At 36.7% G+C, this 23,077-nt stretch overlaps 1 protein-coding gene across 4 annotated transcripts in view; it reads left to right on the forward strand.

The window, feature by feature from the left end:
- Positions 1 to 23,077, forward strand: part of TBC1D5 (TBC1 domain family member 5) — a 242,886-nt gene that overhangs the window by 84,493 nt on the left and 135,316 nt on the right. For 3 of the 4 annotated variants that reach the window (XM_057377438.1, XM_057377435.1, XM_057377436.1), the window contains exons 3-7: positions 4,705 to 4,771; positions 17,456 to 17,564; positions 19,322 to 19,411; positions 19,517 to 19,588; positions 21,898 to 21,965. In XM_057377438.1, the coding sequence (XP_057233421.1) occupies positions 4,705 to 4,771; positions 17,456 to 17,564; positions 19,322 to 19,411; positions 19,517 to 19,588; positions 21,898 to 21,965 (406 nt within the window). Of the gene's footprint in view, positions 1 to 4,704; positions 4,772 to 5,737; positions 5,946 to 17,455; positions 17,565 to 19,321; positions 19,412 to 19,516; positions 19,589 to 21,897; positions 21,966 to 23,077 lie in introns of those variants that run through there. The other variant, XM_057377437.1, reaches the window with a different exon arrangement.

The raw sequence follows: 23,077 nt of genomic DNA on the forward strand, positions 1-23,077 counted from the left end.
CTTTTCTGTGAGAAAATACCCTATTGGTTGAGTCACATCCCTGGAGGTATTTAAGAAACACCTGGCATTTTTAAAGATGTGGCACCTGGGGACATGGTTTGATGCTGATCTTGGCAGTGCTGGGTTAATSGTTGGRCTSAATGATCTTACAAGTCTTTTTCAACCTAARTAGTTCTGTGATTCCATCAGTATAACAGGCTGTTAAAAAGCAAAAGTACAAAAAATAGTGTGCAAGGTTCAATCTGGCTTCTCCTTGTTGCAAKTTTTACACATAGTTTTCAGATAATCTTCGGGAAGTGTATTTGTCATCTTCCATGTTCTGGGTTTTCCCATTTTATGCAATGCCTATAATCTCAAATATGTTCTTGACAAGAAAACAAGAACTGCAAGTGACAAGCCCGTGTGTTCTGGGTGAATCTAGTACCCTGGCAAKTGTACAGTTTGCAAATCCTTCGCCATGCATCTCAGAAATCTAAAGAAGCCAGCATTTGGAATGTTCTTTCTTAATTAGTTAGCAAAAGTGTCAATTTTGAGTTACAGAACTTCTCTTGTGACAGCCTCCAGCCGTGTCCAATAGTGTCATGTCCCAGCTACCCAAGTTCCAGTTCCCTTTAGCCCTTGGTCTCTGTGCACAAGAACAGACTTTGCTCAAATGGGGCAATTTCGGGAGAAAGTTTTCRTTCCCAGGAGAGGGAGTTGCTGCAGTTACAGAAGCAGCAATCCAAGTAATTTTCAGTCCCTTTGGAAGGATGCAGCCTTATTTTATTATTGTATTAAAGCCGGTAACTGCTCTAGTGCTGAAAGCCATACTTACTTTGATACAGATGCTTGTAACAGTATCACTCTTTCCTCTGAAAGTGTGACAGGGTTTRTTTTACCTTTTTTTCCACCTAGCTCGTGCATTTCAAGTCAGGAAAGCTTTTTCCAAGGTGCATGGCAGGGTTAGTAGAGCATCCTCTGTTTCTTCAGTAAAGCCCTTCTTCCCATAATTGAGTTTAAGAAACTAAAGATTAGGGAAATACTGAATCAATTTTTTTGAGGGGATCACAATTTTTGCTGCTAGCATCATGAATCTTATATTCCTAACTGTTCAGTATACATCCCAATTTTACCAGAAATCTGGCTTATTATCAGAGAAGAAGATAGAAGTAATATATTGTTCTACTGAGAGTTCACCATATCTTTCAGGAGGAGTAASTGGAACTTTACTGAGGAGAGGTGATCCAGGGCATGGATTCCCACAGCTTAATGTCATTAGTTAGTGAAGCAGTGGTCTCATTTGTCCTCTATATTGCTAACTATGGAAACTTAATAGGATTTGTTAAAAAGCCTTTTGGATAAAACCAGGTAAAATGTAGGGAGCCTTCTGTTAAGAAAATGAATACTTTGCTCTTTGCTTTATGATTTTTATCACTTTCAATGAAAGACATCTTAATCATCTTTCAAGATGTCATAACAGACAAACCCATCTTAAAGAGGATGGAGCAAGGGAGCAGTCACAGAAGGGTCGGTTCCACTAAATCCTGGCTTTGAGAGCTGAATACACCTAGCCCTATYCAATTTTGGTAGCTGCTGCTAATGGTATGATGAAGCAGCAAAAGCAGCTCACAAAAAAAGCAGAGAGTAACTTGTATGATTATGAGATTTATTAACAATGAGTATACAATTAAGAATGATAAAGTATTTTGGTGATCATTTAAACAAAAGGAAATTATTGTCTTCAGAATAAAGCAAGCTAAATTTAAGAGTAGTTTGTGAAGAACAGCTCAGTGGATGTAACAGACCCAKGATCCCACCAACTGTGGGGATCCTGGTGAAATAACTATTATCCTTGTTTTCTTTGCAAAGTCCTGTTCACTCCTCAAGCAGAACAATTGGTTTTCTTGAAAAATTATAAAGTCCATGGATTTTTTAAGATAGTCTTAAAGTTCATTCTTCAAAAAAGGGGAAGATTATGTTACCATTATTGAAAGGGTTTTCCAGCATATCAACTTACCATTGTGAATGAGTTTTCTTTTTCAATCTGACTATTCTGGTAGGTGAATGCTTAGGAGTTTTTAAAGTATAAATAAAGTGCAGTAGTGCATACAGGACCCATTTTAATGTGCTGTGCCCCTGTAGCAGTTGCCCAGTATCACTGCACCTGGCCATATGGCTTTAACAGAGACTGAACATAGTTCAGTCATTTCTCTGAATGCTCAGGATCAGATGTGGAGATGGGTAATATATGAAAAATCGTATTACTGAAAATTGTCCCAATATGGGAGACTATTTTACAAGATGTGAGAAAAAAAAAATGAACAGATGGTTATTAATAACAGGAGGGTCGACTCCTGGATGAAATATCTGGTGTTGTTAATTTAGTTAAATTTAGTAAACAAAAAGCAGATTGATTAAGTAGGATTTCCATTTTCAAAATAAATTGAGAGAGCTAATTAGTGAAATCAACTGGACTGAGTGATTTTAGACYAAGATGTAGTAGAGGTTTGGGATTTATTTTAGACAAAGGTGCAAAAGTTAATAAAAAACCCTGCATTCCAAATTAGATGAGAAAAGAAACCCTTGGAAGTTCTATGTGGAAGTGAATGATTGAATGTTTTTCTGAGGAATGTCTGAAATAAGCAAAGATCCTCAAAGAAACAGAAAATCAACTTGCTTTGCAAAGAAGGCCACATCCTGGGTATCAGAAAGTAWGGGGTTATAGCAACAATCAGCAAAAGTTAAGTTTAATTAGATCATAAGAAGGGAATTGAAATAAACAAGAAAATATTACTTAACTATGTAAAGAAGCTTTCTAGAGAAGAAAACTTAGAACCATTCTACAGTGTGAATGGACAAATKATACTAAAAGTAATCCAGGTATGGTCTGAAAAGGAAAATATTTAATTTTCAGTAAAAATAGAATTCCAGACAAAGGCCTGAAAAAGAATCAATAAAATAGATGGGAGTGTTGGGTAGATACTGTGAATTAACAGAGCTAATAAAGATTGAAGCATCTGACTTGCAGAGTAAATGTCTTTCAAGMATACTGACAAATGCTGCTGCATGGAACAATTTTTTAGCATTTGAATTCATGGCTAATGAGTGGAAATAGAGTACCTGTACTTAGATTAACAGGGGAAAGAAAAGTGGTAGCAAAGCACCTGCATGGGCTCTGTCTGTGCAGAGGTTTAGAAAAGTCTTCAAGAGCGAAGAGAGAAAAACAAAGCAAATGGCATAACTTTTATTGCTTTGTTTTTTGTTAAATGGGAGACTGTGGCCAGCTAACCTGCTTGCTTTATAAAATATATGTTCAGGAAATACATTAAGTCTGTCTGGACCTCAGTAAACCATCTGATATAGTGCCACAGGAGATGTTGTGAAATAGAAAGGATGGAGATTAGTGAAGTATAGTAATTTTAGAATGAATAGAGAAATGCAAATTTTAATGACAGAATTACTATTAGTGAAGCTTGGGGTTGAACCAGGCAATACTTCCTTTGTTGTCTTGCCATAGAATGAGAGTTGATAAACTTTTATAAAGTAAAATTATTAGAAGGTAATATCTAGTGCAAGCACAAATAGAGTGTTCACATAGGGCTGGTCCTTTCTGAAGAGAAGAGGACTACAAACAGCATGAAACTGTATGAAAGGCAGTATTGCACCAGCAAGAATTTTTAGTGTAAACTGCAAACTTCTTTTTGTAAATAAAAAATGGAGAGGTTAAGGATGGCTGTGAAACTGCAAGATGGAGTGGTGCAACTGTCGGCTGTGTYGAGCAAGGTTTGTTTGATAGAGTAGAAAAACACTGTCCAAATAATCAAGTGTCTAAACTTAGTATGCTGTCTACAGCTCCTGTCCCTTCTCTTCTGAGTGTAAGAAGGACTAAGTTAGATAAAACAGGGAATAAGGAGTCTCATGTAGGAAAAAAAAAAGACTGAAAGGACTTGATTTCGGTCAGCAGAGCAGAGAGCAGAGGTGTGCAGTGCTGTCTGTGAATTAACTAAGGAGGCACACAGGGGCATAGAATAATTATCATGCTAAATGACAGGTTGGGCAAGAATAAACACTATAAAACAGGACAAGAGTAGATGTGCTTTGAAAAATACATGATTCCTGGCTTTTAGCAGCCTTTCAATAGAAGTAGTTACAGGGAGGAAAATTTCCTTGTAATCCTTGATTTCTAGTAACATTGCTGTTCTATGTATCATCAGTCCACAGGATGTAAAATAAGATGTGTGGCAAATGTCTTAATAGGTACTTTCAGAGAAGCTTTGAACTTGTGCTATGGCAAAAAAACACCCTGGTAACCCACAGTCAACTCAGTATTTTTCACAAGGCAGATGAACTTCTACATTTTTTTACTTAATGTTAGTAAAATCACGCTCATCTACTTACATGGTACACTTACGTTACATTATACTAGTTAAATTGTGTTTAATAATTTGAGAAGGGCCTTGATCAAAACTATAAGAGAAATTAAGTATCAGACTTTCAGAACATTCAGACTCCAGCTTGAACACAGAGGCTAGTTAAGATACCCGTAAGAATTTGAAGAGGTACAGTTGAGATTTATCTTTGTAAGTTTTAGGTAAGTTTTGTTGTAACTAAGGTTACCATATGTGGTAAAATCAGTTGCAGTTGTCATTGATATTGTGAGTTGTCATWGATATTTGTTATCAGAGTTTATCTTACAACAAAAGTGTTTTCTCTTGTTTTTGTTAGGAGGATCAAATGAAAATGGAAGCACACCACACAGCTCAGATTCAGATGGAACTTTTATTTCTTACAGGTTGGTAATTTTTTTTCTTTATTACCTTATTTTAGAAGGTTGATTATAATAAGCAGCATAATCTATTTAAAGCAAAAGAATAGGTCCTATGCTTTAAGAGGATTGTGCAATCTAAATTGAAACAGTGGACTAAAGAACATGAAGGATTTAATTAAGGAATGATCTGAAAATTTGTTTTCTGGATTACTGTTTTTTTAGAAAGTTGTTTGAAATGCTGAACTAATAAAAGTACAAGATACTGGTAAACCTAAACATTTTTAAGGTTGTTTTTTGTGGGTTTTTTTCCTCCAAAGTATGCAATAAATTCAAAKTCTCATCTAAACTCATAGCAACTAGGCTAAATGTTGAACCATTCATCTCACCACTGATCACCTTTCTGATCCTCTCCAAAGTAACTGTATTTATGGACCACATGGAACTCTATTTCCTCATTATTTCATGTCAAAAGCAAAAGCCAGGATTAGTTAAATTTGAGGTCATTTGACARGAAAATAATATTTCAATTTTGTTGGCAGTAAACACCAGTTAGATAAACTTTTTCAGCAATGTCATCGATTTTGAATCTTGCTTGGGTACATACCAGAGGGAGTCTTGTGCTTGAAAGCACAGAAAGCTAATCAGCAGGTGTGCACTTTCATCTTTCACCCTGCAAAATACTGCCTCTGCCACARCAGATCTTGGTCCTTGTGACTAGTAAATTACTAGTGTGATTTGTGTGCTAACCAGAAGGATTGCATCTGATTTTCATGTTTAAGTATGGTAAAACATAACAAGCTTCTCACATGATTATGTTGGAATCATTTGGTCAGCTGTGTTGGTTGGCATCTTTTTTCGATTTTGGTTTGTGCTCTGCTGGAATCTGCACTTCAAAGAGGTGCAGGCAGGCAGGAGGAACCAGCCTGTTTGCCTTGCCCTGGCTGCAGCCAGCTGGGTGGGGAATCTTGCCCCGTGGTGCAGGCAGTGAGCTGTGCTGGTCRCGGGTGGGGTGACAAGGGAGGAACATGACACTGCTGCAGCCTGGAGACTGAGGGATTGCAAGAGAGGAGAGCAAGGAGCAAACAGCCTGGAACTTGAGGATGCTGAAAAGAAAGACTCGTTGTGAGGATCTAGAGGGAACAGCAAAGAGTTTGCTGCGATTCAAACACCCAGAGGAAGCTTCTGGACTAAGAGCAAGGTTGGAAAAAAGGGGGTGCCTGCAGGGACACAGTGGGACTGGGGAGGGTTGATCCTTCCAATTTTCTGTCTCCTAGTGAGTCAACTCTAATGCAGCTCTTAGCATGTTCACTTTGATACAATACAATAGCAGATCAATTTTAGGGTTTTGCATGACTCTATTTCTTGTCATATCCATGTTCTCTGCATGCAACACACTATCTTAAGTTAAAAGAAGGGCTGAAAACTACTACCCAGAATAATCTTCATGGTTTTTAGGTGAGAAGCTTATGTAGATTCAGAGACTACAAAGCATTCTCTCAAAAATAGGCAAGATAGGATTTATCCAGATCAGTAAAAGTTGAGAGCTTTCTCTGCCATTAAAGCCAGGACACTTATTCCTGAAAGTCATCAACTCAAGAGTGCCAGCTGTTGTACCTGCCAAGTGGTAATGCTTGAAGAAGCACCAGGCAGCTTCAGCTAGGCACTGGCTCCATGAGAGTGTCAGCTGTGGAGTCTGACCCCTTCTTCTCACCAGTCTGACCCCTTCTTCTCACCCTGCTCCACCCAGGCAGCAGCACTCATCCCTCAGGGAGCTGGTGCAGGGAGCTATCCCAGCCCAACCTGTTCGTTCTTCATAGGGAGAGTTTCTGATGACTTCATTCATCCTGCCAGAACGTGCCATGGTGTCAGTGCCAGTGCAGGGGATGTGGCATGGACAGCTAGAAACAAGGGGGAGGACAGAGCAGGGTTCCTTTTACTTAAMTCAGTCTACAGCTCAGTGAACCTTTAATGCTCCACAGATTCAGTCGAGGTCTTTGTATCTCTCTATTTGGTAGTCCAAGGTGCATATAATAAATAGAACGCTGGCTTGGACTTCCACTGAGTAATAGTTGTATTCTGTCAGAGAGGATTACAGCCCAACTTAGAAAAATAAAGTTAATTAGTCTTTTAAGAGGAATCCCATGTATCATTGCCAAAGTGTTATTGTTACARTTAAAGGCAAGATAGTACAAAAGGTATCTATGTGTGTGTGTTATTGGGGAGGTGTATATATATAGATATATATAAAAGAAACCTCTGACTTTTAATAGTTGGCAAGCTATTGCTGTTATTTAGTAGTACTACAGTGTTTGAAGTGTGAAACGTGTATTTGTTGCTCACTGGCAAGTAATTCCTATCATATAATGAGACTGGTTGTAAATTTACTGGTTGGGTTGAATATTGTTTTAATAGTTGTAGTCTGGACTGCATGTTAAAGTAAAAAAGTARAAATGAGCACCTAATACCCTGTGAAAGATGAAAAGTGAATCCTAAACTACATTGAAAGGTAACAATTATAAATGGTTGTTATTTCTTTAAGGACCCATTAGAGATTTTTGCTTATTTTAGGATACTGTCAAGGAATATTGGTTTAGTAAGTTAGCAGTTTGGTTAAACTAATGATACTCTTGTTTACCCAATACATTCCAGTCTATCCTGCTTTCAAAAGACCAGCTAGTGAATTTTTGCCCTAAAAGAGACAAAGGCATCTTTGGATCATGGTAGATGTCGTGCATGCAAAAGGCTAATACATGAAAAATTCKGAAAATTATTGCTGAAACAAAAGTTGCTTTATATTTTATCAGTAATAGGCCTTTGCCATTTAATTAGGAGAAGCGATTACTCCAAAAATATTTGAATATTRATAAGTTTTGTTATTAAAGTGCTCATAAAAGCATAATGTTTTTACCAAAATAAAAAATAAACCCCAGGAGARGTTGCTTGATTCCCACAATTTCTATTTTAAAGGACAATTTGACTCTATGCAGTACAACAGTCCAAGTGTGTGTGTTAATAAGAGGTGACATGTCATTATCTTTTGATATATTTATGATGCTCTAGAACTATTTGTATGGTTTTATTTTTAATATGAAGGTGTCACCTTAGARTTTGTGACTCTTGCTTGTGTTGATCACAGCATAGATTTAATGCTGCATGGGTTCAGATAGTGAGCATTTCCCTTTAGTAAGTAATGTAAGTGAAAAGCACATGTGACTGGCATATATTTCTAAATATTCTTTGAGTTTGTGMATGTGTCCTGTCAGGTCACAGAGAATTTTCTACTCAGTCTTTTAGCTGTGGTGAAAGTAATCTTTGTGTACTTGGGAAGGAGCTTTACTAATAAGAAAGTATGAAAATTATTTCYTAGAACTGTGTCATCAAAATTAGAAGTTCACTATTAGAAGCATTTCAACAAGRATTTTGACATAAAGTAACTTTCAGCTTTAAAATTTAAGAAACTTACGGAAAAACTTGAGCTCTGCTCTACTGTGTTATTTTACTGCTATGGTTAAAGCCTTTTCTGGATGTCCAAATGGGCTGGACTTCCAAAACAAATAATAGAAAAATAGGTGTGGGTCTTTAGTTTCAGTATCTGCAATGCAGTGCCACTGGAAAGTAGAAATACTGTCTTTCTCCTCCCTTCCCAAGGGCAGCTGACCTTCTCCTCGCCAAAGAGGTGAACCCCTTGCCAGCACATATGACTACAGACTATTACATTAATCTGTTTAGCCTCAGTACCAGCTGCTTGCATGTTTTTAATTATCTTATTAGATGGTATAACAGTGACCTATGAAATAAAATGAAGGTGAGTATTTTTTAACTTTATTTTACAGGCTATTTTTCTAAATATATTTTAATGACCTAATTATGACTTTTAGGGAGAGCCATTGATGCAGAYATTCAATTTGGCTGATAGAATCTAACATCTCAAGGACACTTGTTTTCTTTCAAGGTGGATTCATACATTAATACTGCTTCTAATAAATATRTAGCCTAAAAAAGCTCACTTTTCATACTTGTGTTGTTAACTTACTTTATGATTCGGACACCCATGASTGCTATGTTGGATAATTTCTTAATACATCTCTGCACATATATATAAGTTTAATTTTTGCCCCATGTATCAAGATAAAGTTCTTTCCTCTGTGGTTTAGACTCCATGACAAATGATGATTGCTCGAAGTTGTGGGTTGTGTAGACAAGGTGTTTTCCTCCTTCTGCTCATATTTCAAACAGGCAGAAGATCCAGGATAAGAAAGACTTTCGTATTGCATTTTCTGCCCCTGACTTCTTACAGATTCTGCTTACCAGATGTTTCCTTCCTTGCTGCAGAAAGGCAATGTGGTCCTGCTGGCTGAGGGTTTCTTGTGTGCCAGCCAGCTGCCAGGCTGACACCGAGCRTGCAGAGGAAAGACAGCGAGGGGTGCAAGCTGTTCCTGCTTGGTTCTTCCCTCTTCTAGAAACCAGTTCAGTTCCTCTTTGACCTGTGGCTTTTCTTGGCAGCTGAGGCAGAAGTGGCTGCATAGCCCCTGTCCTTACATGTTAAAAGTACTGTGAGGTTGTGTACAACGTACATTCCTCCCCCTTATGGAAAACTGTGTCTATTAGGAATCAGCCTTTTCCATCTACATGAGCCTATCTAGACTTGTTCATATCCAGACCATATTAGTCTATTGTTTTAATTTTAAGCCACCCCTATGCAGTTACAATCTTTTTTTTCCTGACTTTGTTCACTGTATGTCCACTCATCATCAAGAGATGTAAAGAATAAGTTTGTTTCTATGGGTTTTTCGATTATTTTGAAATAAGAAAAATTGGGTACAGAAGGCAATGCCGTGAAGTTGTCACTGCCCCTCCACTCTGCAAGGAGCATTCACAGCACTTGCATCCTTCCTCTCTTTCCATAAGTCCATGTTTATTTTGTCTTATCCTAAACCATTTGCAAGACAGTATTCCAGTTGATGCCATTTATGTGCAAAGAGGCCTTTTCAGTGTGAGTTAATTTTGTCTGGGAGTGTGTAAACTCTGTCCTTGAATTTTGTGATTCTTCTGGAAGATTGTGTTCATAATGTGTTAAGAAACTTTCTCTGGATATGGTATTCTGTGCCAGTACTCTCATTTTTCTGTGTTTGTGGCATTCCATCTTGCACATCTCCTTTTTCCMGCAAGAGAAAGTGATTGCACTGATCCCAAGTTTCCTACAACAGCTATTTTTTCTCTAAAGGCAATATCAGTGTCATACCCGTTGAAAGCTTAGAAGATTCCTGGTTTTCTCCGAATTCTTTTTTAATTACTTTCCTTTTATTTTCCTTTTAAGGAGACATATAATTTCCATGTCTATCTTGTCAAATTTCTGTTATTTACTTCTTCCTTCCATAGCTGATCCTTGCTGCATTCCTTGCCTGATGTCCTAAGGAATTGGTGAAGGATATCATAAGACAAGGAAGAATACATAGTGTCATTAAAGAAMTGAAAACCTATATTCAGTATATTTTTTCTAAGATACAAACATTTCAACATGTATAAATGGTRGATTTTTTAAACTTTTCCAGTGAAAATTATATTACTTTCTAAAGACATAGAAATGGTAATACAGACTTGCTTTCTGGTTTTATGCAATGTAATTTGGAAAAGCAAATTTAAGAAATTTGCTTAAAGCTTGAGATGCTTCTGACAAAGAATCAGAAAGGAAGACTGAGTTGCCAAAATCGTTTGTAGAATGCTTTTTTAATGGATTGGTTGCAAGAAAGAAAGACTTAGTATGAAAAGAGAGACCATGGAAGAGAGAATGGTAGTTTATAAAATCCATGGAAGAGGGAATGGTAGTTTATAAAATCCATGGAAAGCAAATGAAAATTTTTGTTTACTCTTGACTTACTGTGTTCTACTTGAAAATTGGCATGTGTACCACTGGCACCATAATCAACTGATGCCATATTTTCCCTAACTAATATTTTAAATGGTTTTCATTACGAATTTCTTTTACTTTCCCACTCTCAATAATCTTCACACTTTCATGGCTGTGACTGAGGACAGGAGGGAAGCAAATGTCACTCTTCTCTTCAAGAAGGTTAAGAAGGAGGATGCAGGGAACTTGGCCCCAGGGAATGTGATGAAGCAGGAGGCTGGAAAAAGGACCTGGGGGTCCTGGTAGGCATCCAATTGAACATGAGCCACCAGTGCTCCGTTGCATCAAAGACAGCTAATATTATGCTGGGATGCATTAGGAGTGCTGTCGGCAGATCAGAGTTAGTAATCCTTCCCCTGCAATCCATACCTGGAGTGCTGTTCCAGTGCTGGGCTCCCCATTGCAGCAAAGACATTGGGTGCACTGGAGAGTGYCCAGCAAAGGGCTGGCTGCTCAGATGGTGAAGGACTGGGGCAGCTCCTCTGTGAGGAAAGACTGACAGAGGTGGCAATTTTCAGCTGGAAAAGAGAAGGCTCAGGGCAKCTTTATGAARTCTGTGAGTATCTGAGTGAAGGGTGGAAAGATGGCAGRGACAGGCTCTTTTCAGTGATACCCAGCAACAAGATCAGAGCTAATGGACACAAACAGAAACACAAAAGGTTTCATTTGAATATCAGGAGGCACTATTACCTCTGGTTTTTAGTTGGATGGTTTGTAGAGCTTTTAACTTCTGTTATGTCCTACAGGAAGCTCTTACCTATTTCCAKAGACTGCTTGTCTATTTGTCTTAACAAGGCTGTAGGCATGGGGACACACAGAACTCACAGAGCTCTGCTTAGCTCTGGGTATGAGTTAGCAGAAGGGAGCTCCATATGCAGGAGAAGTAGAAGGTAAATGTTCTACATGTACATGCAAAGGATTTCAAARSTATTGGGGCATTTAAACYAGAAAGCTTTGACCCTGCAACTGGCAAACTCAGTTACAATACAAAAATAAGAAATTGAACATAATATCTACATTTTGTCCCACTATTCTGTAAATGTACGCAACAAAGTAGTGAGTAGAGTAACTCCAAGTAATGAGTAGAGGAAAATGTGCTGGTGAAATGGCTGTAACAAGAATTCTTCTATAAAAGCTGAACTGTTAAAGTGTTGAAAATTATGTGCTCACCAAAGACCAAACTTGGCTCTTTAGCTGAGAGCCACCAAGGCAAAGTGGACAATTTGGAATAYGGAGAAAGATATCTTGRGGTTCTGCRTCAGACCTGGTGCTATWAGRAAGGGTGCTGGCAGAGCAYCCTGCTGCCAGTGCAGCCTTATTTCAGTTCCCTGAACTGTACTACACACMCCCTGGTAGCTTAAAGAGCATAGCTAACTAATAACTTAATTTGCTGGAATGTTTGCCTTAACAAAGTGATTTTTACCTTTCTTCACTGAAACCTTTTTAACTGTATGTCAGCCAAAAGTAGAKGAAACCYGAACTGTTTAGAAAAATCTGCCCTTTGAATGTTCAGCCTCCCAGCAACACAGCCATGCATATTCACACTTACATGGCTGTTAGCTCTGCCATGTATCCTGAGGCAGGACTTTGAGAAACAGAGGAAAATACATATATTTTCCAAGCAGACTGATAAGCCTTYGCATTAAAGCTGTCAAGTGGATTTTCAGGGTAGCAAATAAAAATTTCTGTGTTTCARAGATGTTTTTTAGAAACTCCACTTCTTATTACTTGATACTACCTTTCAGAGTTTTTTTTTTCTCTGTTTTTATAGAATTAACTCTGTCTTTATTACATTCCTGGCATTTGCCTCACTTTTTTCTCAACTGTTGATTTTATGACATAATAAATAATACAAACTATGCATGTTTCTTGGATTTATGCAGTATGTTTGAGAGGAATTGTTGCCTCTGTTTAAATATTTAAATATAGATACTTGATGTTCCTATCAATAAAGATCTCATATTGCAAAACATATGACACAATAATTTGAGAATTGGTTTTCTCTCTGATGGCCTGTTCAGTAGCTTGTTGCTTCATTGAGTGCCTCTGAGGACCYGAGTTTGGGTCTCAACATTTTTTAAAGCACATTCCAAAGATGAAAACCAGTATAAAAGTGTGAAATTGGTTTTTCTGGAAGCACACATGCCATTGTTTTAAGATGATTTTTGCCAATACCAGYGCTGCTCAAGAATTTTCTTTGGGTCTTTCTGAGGCTATCCATTTTATCCTTTAATATTGGTCTAGAGGATGGAATAAGTTTGAGATTTAGATTGAAATCTTGAATATGTATGCAAATGTTCATCCCTTTCAGTAGTACAGCAGTATTCTTCCGCAGACTGAGGAATATTCTTTGTTATCTAAATGTTCTTGTCAATATCAGATTGGTCTTGTTTCAGCAAGGACAAAAGAAAAATAAAGGAATTTCAATACTTTGAAATACTTCAAAAATGCATGAGACAAAACAATGATATGTGTGATCTGACACTGGATTCTTTGTTACCTGCAGTTTCAGGTGAAAGTGAATTGTGGACAAGAATATTTACCTGGTAGATTTGAACCCCTGCCATCCCAGAACTGAATCTTATGCCCTTTTTCAGTGATACAGATTATAGTTCCATGTGGTTCTTCACGTTTTTATGTTTTCATGGGTTTAAGTGCTTTCCACAGAGTTTTGGTGTTGTCTGAACATGATAGTRGGAAAATATTTCTTGCACTAGTTTTAGACTTTGGCAGGATCYGCATTCATACATTTCACCAGCTTTATCCTCGAAATCACACCATGCAGAACTTAAGTAGCAGTGATTGCAGTCTGTGCTACACCAGCCTCCCTCAGCTGTCTTTCTTCCTCTTCTGAACAGATTATTTATTTTGTAAGGAGCTTTAATGGGCTACCATTGCATTCTCCTGCATATCTGTGCTTGATGTGTTGGTTTTACCATTATGCTGCAGATCGAAATTTAGCAGCAGAGCCAGAGGCAGGTGTTCTGCTTCTGCCTTTCAGTGGAAAAAAGTCTTTGTTACCTCTCCCCAACACTGCACCAGCTCAACGTTGCCTCAGTATACTCAGTATAGTCTTGGAACTGAATTTGRATTTCAGAATTATTTTCTGGGTGTCTTGTTTTATTATTGATGTCATGCATTCTGAAAGAGTTTATAATTGCTCATTGCTCTGTAGCTGAGCAATAGTGGGATTTCAGTGTCTTTTACTAAGATGTTAGAGATTCACATACCTTTTCAGAAATGTTATTTAAGTGCATGTAAAATTTTRCTGAGACTTTCTGGTGTAAAGTCCTGCTTGTTGCACTCTCTGCTAAAAGTCAACTGAGAGGAACATTTCTGTTCCAAACTTTAGGCTTCTGTATCTGAAAACCTGATGCTTCTAATTGCTTTAACAATTATCATRTCGACAAATCATATCCTCTTGAAAAGGAAGAGAAATATAGATGYCTTTGTATGGTTTGCTCAGAAGTCAACCTCATTTCTTATAAGAAAGAAAGTGTGTGTATTAGAGCAGACCTCAGTATAAAATTCTTTGGCAGAGAGATTTAAACTCTTGTGGTTATGACATAAGTGTATGTTTCAAAAAGTGGAAAGGAGCAGATGAGAACTACAAGAACAATGAACAAATCTTGTAGAATGAATCTYTTCGTTGATTTGCCTGCTTTTTCTTTCATATATATTGAGCACTTTTCCTGCTTTGAAGTAATGCAACTGTCCCTAACTCATGCCAGTAGATATTTTACATTGGACAGTTACTGCATRGATACCGCATATGAAATTAAGTTTCTAAAAGAAATATTAATCCAATAATTTCTTACTCATACAGGTCTTTTATTATACAAATCTATTACTAAGAAGACTTTACAACATGCACAATAGTATTTTAGACAGGATAGTCCAATAAGAATCAAAAATGAAAAATATTTACAAAATAATCAGAAAAACTTAAGATTGACATTGCCTTTAGTTGTACAATCTAAAGGTGGTATAACACAGGATTATGCATTTAATTTTCTCATTTGATTAAAAACAATTATGTGTGCTTGTTCATAGTTTAGGTGGTTCCAATTAGCTCTTGAAATCCTTTACTTCAGTGAAGCAAATGGAATATGTTAGACTTGAGTTCCAATCTTCGTTGCTCATTTCATGTTGACCAATTGCTTTTCTGCAATCCTGGGTTAACAAGGCTCTTAAATATTCTTTTGTGTGGTAGGCCTATATAATTTTAAATATTATCTTTTTAGAATTGATTGCTTGTTGATATTATACAGTGTTACCACTATTAAAACACTCTCTAGAATTGTAAAGCTTAATGTATTAGTTTTCCTTCAAAATAGTTGAGAAATGAATGCTGTTCGGAACAGATTTTAAATACCATTCTGCTCTACTGAAACTGAAGCAGATTCCAGCTTCCAAGTAATTTCTTTTTCAGTTGCTTATAACTTTTTTTTCTGTGATCCCAGCAGCCAAGGGGGAATGCAGAGGAGATACAATCTTGCCAAATTTCTTTTGGCTGTTTTAAAAGTAATTTGGTTCAAAACGTGTTTGGAATTGCATTACGATTTTTTTTTTTTAAGGCATAATATCTTCACTAATATAATTTCAGAAGTGTTGAAATTACTTTCTTACTGTGTAGCAATCAATTCCAGCAGTTGGTGAGAAAAATAACCTGAAGAGTTTCTTTCCTCTCTGTTCTTTCTCTTCACAGTTGTGCTGGTTGAAACCTTTTGCTAACTCAGCTGACACCCTGGCATTTTGAGAGACATTGTGGGAATGTCATCCACTTGCAGAACAATGTGAATAGCTTCAGAGTCTGACCTGTTGTGTGCACAGGGGAATGTGCCACTCTTGAAACAGAGCTACCTTAGGGAGGCAGCTTGGCAGGAGTTATAATGGCCAATGATGCTACAAAATTTACAATGGCAAATGAAGAATATTATCCGTGATAGAAACAGGAGGGTTGTTTAGATAGACATAATATACTGTAGTTACTGAAGTATAAATGACTGTGAAAGAAAGGCCCAGATTTTTCTCAAGCTGTGTCTGCTATATACCATACGTTGTATTTAAAGGAGACAGAATCATGGTAAACAATCGTAGGCAGCTCCCTGCAGAAGGTGAGGATRTGTGGGAGACAGGGAGACAAAAATGACCAGATAGTCTTTCTGACTTAGAGAATGGGGGATGTGAGAGGAGTGAAGCAAGCTGCCCCACACCACTGGAATGACTTGCTGCTCTTTTGGTCACTTGGGCAGCTGGATGCTAAAAGCCCTAAATCCTGCAATCTAACACTACTGTGCTCATCTGTGCTCTTATCTGGAATACCTTTGCTTTTCAAAGCAGTTAGTAATCAACTCCCAGAAGTGAACACTTTTTTTTTTAATACTGTGGTCCTAGCTGAATGGTGGTGCATTCACAAACACAGACTTTTGGTCTCAGCATGGATCATGAGCTCTCCTGTCACAGAGGAGCTGTCATTTCCTGGCTGTCCTTTCCTTTCCATCGCTCCACAGTTCTCAGCAACTGTATCTTACAATTCTATTTTACAAAYTCACTCTCCCATCTCAGCCTAAAAGGCTGATAACTATCCAACTTCATCTTGGATATATTTAGAGCAATTTGCAAAACCAGAGTTTGCTGGTATTTAGTATAACCCACTCTGTGACCCTCCTCAGCAATGTAAATGTGGTGAGATCTTAGCCTGGAGTCACAATAGTAGTTTCCCTCTTCCTGGTTTCATTTGGTCTCCCAGGGAGAAGTAATAGTCTCCCATGTGATAGGGGGAGAAGGAGATGTTCACCTTAAGGACATGCATTGAAAATGAACCTGAAACACATTTCCTTGCACATAACCCAGCTCTTTACCTTGAATTTGCCCTTTGGATTTTAGAGTGGTGGCAGAAAGTCTGTGAGCAAGTCTTGGGCTACTAAGACTACCAGAAGGATTACACTGTTCCTGAGATTCGCTTCAGTAGAARGTGCAGGAAATATAGGCTTAATTCTTTTATTCAAACTCAGTAGATGGTTTGGGACAATTAATTTCCAATTGTTTCCCAGTRGAGCAGATTTACTTGTATATTAATGAGGCACAGGTGTTAGGCCCCTGGTGCCTGCATGCCTGGGAGGCATATTTAGGTTGTTTATCTAGTCAGCCATAGGTACTGCAAGGTACTCAAGCTTGCCTTTAACAGTTTATACAGTGAGGCTTTTTAATTTTTTGATGTTTTTTTAAATTTGCTAGCACCTGTTAAAATTTTAAAACTGATCATGTAGAAAGAAGTAGGAGTGATTTCAATAGTAAATAGCACTAAATGTTAAAGRAAGTCATCTTCTATGATGCTTAACTGCCCAGCTTGACATTAAGAAGAAAAGAAGGTTCATTTAAGCAAATACGTCATGTGAAGAGCTAATACAGTCAACAGTGTACTTTTCTGTTGCATATTTTTGGAATAGGTACTTCTTTGTCTACAGCTGAAACATGAATGTGCTTATATTAATATTCATTTTTCTTGTTTATTCACTGAACTGCAGTACCAACATTTTAGAGGAAATGGAATAGCCTCCATAGACATTATGAATTTCAGTAGCTGGCATAATTATAGCGATCTACATATTCATTAAATCCAAAGAAGAAATGTGTCCAAAAAAACAGCCATGCGTTTAGAAGTGGTACACAACTAAATATATACATTTTAAAAAGTTCCTTTCCTCTGCTTATCCAAAATTGTGTAGTGTCATATAGTCCTTAAATCAGCTAAGGCTTTTTTTTTGTTTAAATGTTCATTCCTTTTGCTTTTGCAGTAAAGAATGGGAAGAACTATTTGTAAACAACAATTACTTGGCAACTATACGGCTGAAGGGGATTAATGGGCAGCTGAGAAGCAGCAGGTTCCGTAGTGTTTGCTGGAAGGTAAGAAGAGAAAATATTTATTTACAGTTTGTGGTTGCAATATATCAACACATTACCTGATGCGCTGGAAGATTATTGATGCAAAGAATCATGAATTTTCCAAGAGACTTCATCCCAATGTTTTCCTACTCATTTTTATAATTCATAGGACATTTGCTAACCACATTGAGTTGCTTTAAAGCTGAATTGCAGGTAATAGAAAAAGAATCCTAGGAAAGGGTATCTTTGTGCTGGTGATATGTTTAGAATTGAGTGCCACACAGCCTCTCTCCTCTCAGTATCTGTGCAGGGAAGTCATGCTAGAAAGGAAAAAAAAGGAAAACTAGAAATAGAAAAGGAAGTTTGTTAAAAAATTATGGTTTTCTGGAATTTGGGGCTGCTTTAAAATCAGTCTGATGCTTCTGCTAGCAGGTTTTCCCAATGAAATGAAAAAAATTWAGACCAATCCCTCTTATAATGACTGGATGGACAGGGAAGAAAGGTCTTCCAAAAGGATTCTCTTACTGTATTTTTTTAAATAACAAGGGAAGRAAGAGAGAAAGAAAGGTAATACTGAGATGGTGTATAAAGTCCAAACAATGTTTATTGCACTGCCATCAAGTCTTCTGTTGTGCACTGATAGTAGAGAAAAATTTCCCTAGTAGAGTTACTGTGTGTTRAGACTGATCATTTAAATAACCTCACTTGGAATTTCTCAACTGTCATTTTGGCACAGACACCTATAAAATAAATTTAAAATACCCCTTATATATGAATGAAAGGGAAAATTTGAAATACATGTAGCAGTGAATTAATTTAAAGTTAATGAAAATATGTTTTCAGCAAGCCAGATTAATATATGCCACCTGCATTGTTTCACCAATTTTCTTCTTTATGAGTCTCTCAAAGAGGAGGCCATAATTCAAAACCCTAAACTAACAAAAGCATCAAGTCCTTCACTGTCTACTAATTAAATCAAGRAGTGGTTTTATTTTAGAAATAAGGCAGGGTTTATTTGCGTGCCCCAATAGGGATTAGGGCTGTGTGGTTAAGTTCTGAAATTTTAAAGGGTTTTTTTAGTCATTTAGGAATGTTTTTTGTCTGTCAGTACTTCTGTTTGTCAGTATTACTGTTTCTTAACACTTTACAATGTGCAAATAAAAACATTGAAAAAGCAAGAAAATACTGGGTTTTTTCCTTGCTTCAAATTCAATTGAATAGTATTTTGCACTGGAGATTCTTTCTAATACTTTTTAAACAGACAGGAAAATACTGAGAGGTAGGCTTTCTCAAGGACTTGCTGCAAAACTGACACTCTTAGCTGTGTTGCAGAATTCTAGAGCACATTTCATTTCTTACATAGTGTCGATCCCTGAGTGCTGAGTTTCTGCTCTGCATTTGTGGTTCATTTTAAGCACATTGCATTAGGTCATCAGTGTTATATAAACAGCTTCAAGTTTTGTGTATTCTTGTTTTGTGTATTCTTCAAGTTTTTCTTTACACCACTTTCCATTTTGTTTCTGCCTTGGAAGTCACCATCAACTTTACTGAAGTTGTAACAGTTTACAAAGCTGGAGTTTGTGGCTTCAGTTGACCTTAATGTTTAAGTTTGCACTGTAGATCTGCTGTTGTTTCTGTTTATGGACTAGAAAGCACTAAACTCAGGAATATTTTATAGGTCTTTGCTTTCTCTTTCTTTCTGGGGTGGYTTATATTGGCTGGTAGGATTTATATGAAAAACTGATGAAACTTAATGAATTTATTTGTTTTGCAAATAGTTATTTCTGGAGGTTCTACCGCAAGATCGAAGTCAATGGATTAAAACCACTTCAGACTTACGAACTTCTTACAACAARATCAAAGAAATTGTAAGTTGGTACAAAATAAGTTCTTATCCTTTAGATAGAAGGCATARATATTAATATTTATGGCATAACAGGAAAGGATTTGATTTTTCTTCTGTCTTTACCTAGCACATTACAAATCCTCGGAAAGCTGGACAGCAAGATCTGATCATCAACAACCCACTCTCTCAGGACGAGGGGGTAAGTTGATCCAACACATGCTACTAAAATTCTCATCTTCTTCATACTGTGAGTTTTTGCTGAAGTAGGCAAAATAGCAGGTGCTAAAATCTCCCTCCTAAATGTCCAAACTGACTTGTGTTAAAAATGTCCAAACTGACTTGTGTTAGCAATTGTTTCACAGGTTTTGCTGAACATCTAGAAATGCTCATTTCCAGGCTGATAGTCTGATTTTTCAGGGCTTATCTCAGGCAAGGCTGAGGTGAACAAAAAATGAGTGCTGGACTATAATTAGAGTTTCACATCATATCCTTTCTCTGACTGATACGCTTTTTTATCATTGTATGTTTTCATTTTCTACATAAAATGCCTGTGGTTTAAGGAGTGTTTAAGCAGTCAGTATGAAGTGAATGCTGCTAACAGAACACTGAAGTACCCTCTCTGGAAGACTGTTCAACCTTGAAAGGTTTTTTTGCTGTATTTTGTTATACCTGAAAAGCTTTTAAATACTCTATAGCACAAATCTTTAAGCTTTTCTCTTAATTATGTTACCGTAGTGATCATCAAAACTCTTTTTTATCAAATTTTTAAAATAACTTTATGCCATGAAWATAAGTTGTTTGGCTACATTTAACAGCTTTACACCTGAAAAGACTGTCTCTGGTATCTTTGGTGATATTATTCCCATTTTGTCCACAAACAGAGGCCCGTACTTCATTTATAGTGTGGTACTGTGCTTCTTATTTAATTTGGAAGGAGAAAGCTCTGCAGCTGTTATTTTGCTGTGCACGTCATCAAACTATTCTTGCATCCAGCTGGACAGAAAGTTGTGTCAAATGTAAAAGATTTAAAGCGTTTCTGCAGTGGTTTGTGATTATACACAATATATGGCCCAACCTGCTTTTTGCCTGTGGTGTCTTTAGGATGTAGAAGACAAAGGTTAACACGTCAGAGTATGTGGCAGGGATTGAATCTATGAAACAAAGCCACAGGCAAATCAGGCTTAGAAATGAAGTGCAAAGTGCATTTGAGCCTCTGCCATGACTTCATGCTGCATCCATTTAGTGTCCTGATTTTTCCTTCCTTTTTGCAATGCAGCTTCTGTTTGTTTCCTCTGCTATGATGGGCCAAGGAGGGAGCAGGGACAKGGGAGTTTCAAAATGTTGTCTAGCTGTTTGAAAAGAGTTGTGTTTAAAAGGTATTCACTGTATGTAAGACATTATCAAAGATACAAATATTTTTGACATTTGGAGGGTTTTCTGAGTTGTAACACAAATATAGCAACACRGGGTTTTGGTTTTTTACTTTCCTCTGCAAAGATAGCATTAATTTACTTTCTCTTTTCTTTGTGTGGAGCATAAGCCACCATGGGAAAGAATTGTTTACAGGGAGGCAAGAAACTGTGGAAGTATTGTACAGACTGCTGTATTTCATTCACTGGTACTTCTGCTGTCTGAAAACTTACCTAACCTGCATGAAGGCTGCTATAAATTCTACTCTGTCAGTATTTTGATCAAGTTACCATCCCTTTAAAATAAAGAATACTGTTTCCAATACTTTTTGTGGAGCATACAATTATTAGCACTTTCTGACCTCTTTCAGGTTAGCTTTTAAAACATAATTGTAAACATGGCATGGACACAAAAGAGACAGGATGAAAATGGCCATAAGCATAACTGCAGAAGAAGCTAAACCTTCTTCAAATTCTTTAATATTTTTTTATATTGAGAGAGCTTTAAATACTCTGGCTTTCCCTATCAAATTTATTTTAGAATGGCAGGTCCTGATCTTCAGTGTGAATTAGAATGATGTCATTTTCATAAACGGTATATGATTATCATACCCTTACTTCCAAACAATTTCTTATTATGGATATTGCAGCACTTTGAATTCAAGTCCATAATTCATAGGAGAAATATGGCACAGTCTGGTGATACGAACCTTTTTCCTAGAGTAAACAATGGAATTTTTTTGAGTTGAGTTGCTGTTTCTGCTAAGTTTGACTTTACTCTGCTATTTTCTAAATATTCTTCATAGACCCCAAACAAGTAAATCACAAACCTGCAGCCATCCAGTGAGCAAAAGCTATAAGCTTAGAGCAAGGATCCAGGAACTTGAATGTTTTTATCTCTGATCTAAACTGAGTATCTCAGATATGTTTTGCTGGTCACCAACATTCTTTATCTCACATAAAATATCGATATACTTATCTACCAGGAATGTTAAGGATTAATTAGTTAATATTTGTACAGTATTTCACTGATGTAGTTTATAAGCCTTACGTCTTAGTACAAGTCTTGGTGTCATACAATTATTTTTCCTTATTTCAGAGTCTTTGGAATAAATTTTTCCAGGATAAAGAGCTTCGAGCAATGATTGAACAAGATGTGACGAGAACGTATGTAGATCTTTAAGAGAAATTCCTATATATAAATTTATATTCTGCATTTTTATGTGGTGTATATTATATTGTGTTTTCTTGACTTTGGTTACTGTGAATGTCAGGTTGGTTGAACATGAATGTGTGGAAACATACATTAAATGTATAAAAATACAACTTCCATGGAGTAAAAAATGAGACAATCTGGCTGAACATTAAATCCTGGAGATTTATTGGTATCATTGAAGARAAGCTCTTCTAAATTAAGATATTAGGAGGTACTACTGTGTGAAATTTAAAGTGGTTTTCTGTATGAAACAAAGAGAAGGTAAGAGAAACTGAAWTGTCTTTTAACTAAATTATGATGATAATGAAAGATCGAACAGATTACTTTCTTAATTCTCAACACTTAATACAATCAATAATAAAAAAGCAGTTTGTAATTAGTAAGGGAAATGTCACTCATGTATAGAAGTTGAGCAGTTCTATTTTTACTTATCACTATTCTAGTGTTATTTGTCATATTATGCCTTTTAAAATATTGTAATATTACTGTGATTTTGTTTTCATCTTCTTGGCCCTTAGGTCATTCCTGTTTAGGAACTTGTTTGAGTTTGAGCTCTCAGTTCCTGAAAATATTTCTTTTCAGAGTGCAAGCATTGAGTGATGTGTAAATGTAATTAAATTCAATTACCAGTTTGCTACCATGTGAAATTTTTCTGTATTGCAAATATTTTTCCTTATAACTTGAAAAAAGTGATGATAGTCGTAGATTTTACAAATCCCAAGCTTACACATTTTCATTTACAGGAACCAAGTCATGCAGAAGAAATCATTGCTGTCTGGTTTTCAAATATTTTACATGTCCGTCCCTAGACCCAWTCTTGAATGCATTTTGCCATGAGATGTATAATTAAAATCTGAGTATACTTTCATGTGCATTCTCACAACAGATGGTATTTTTTGTTTGTTAAAGGAAACAGTTCAGGATGTTCTAAGATTAAAATATATATGTATCTAAACTATAATTGGAGAATGAAAAGTTGTGTGGAGGTTATGGTGGATGTAAGACTATTATTTAAATATTTATGTATACACACAAAGTCCAGGTTCTCATTGTGGCAAATGGC

The sequence above is a fragment of the Malurus melanocephalus genome, unplaced genomic scaffold (genome assembly GCF_030028575.1).
Source record: "Malurus melanocephalus ecotype Western Australia unplaced genomic scaffold, MMel_1.1 scaffold_315, whole genome shotgun sequence".
NCBI lineage: Eukaryota > Metazoa > Chordata > Aves > Passeriformes > Maluridae > Malurus > Malurus melanocephalus.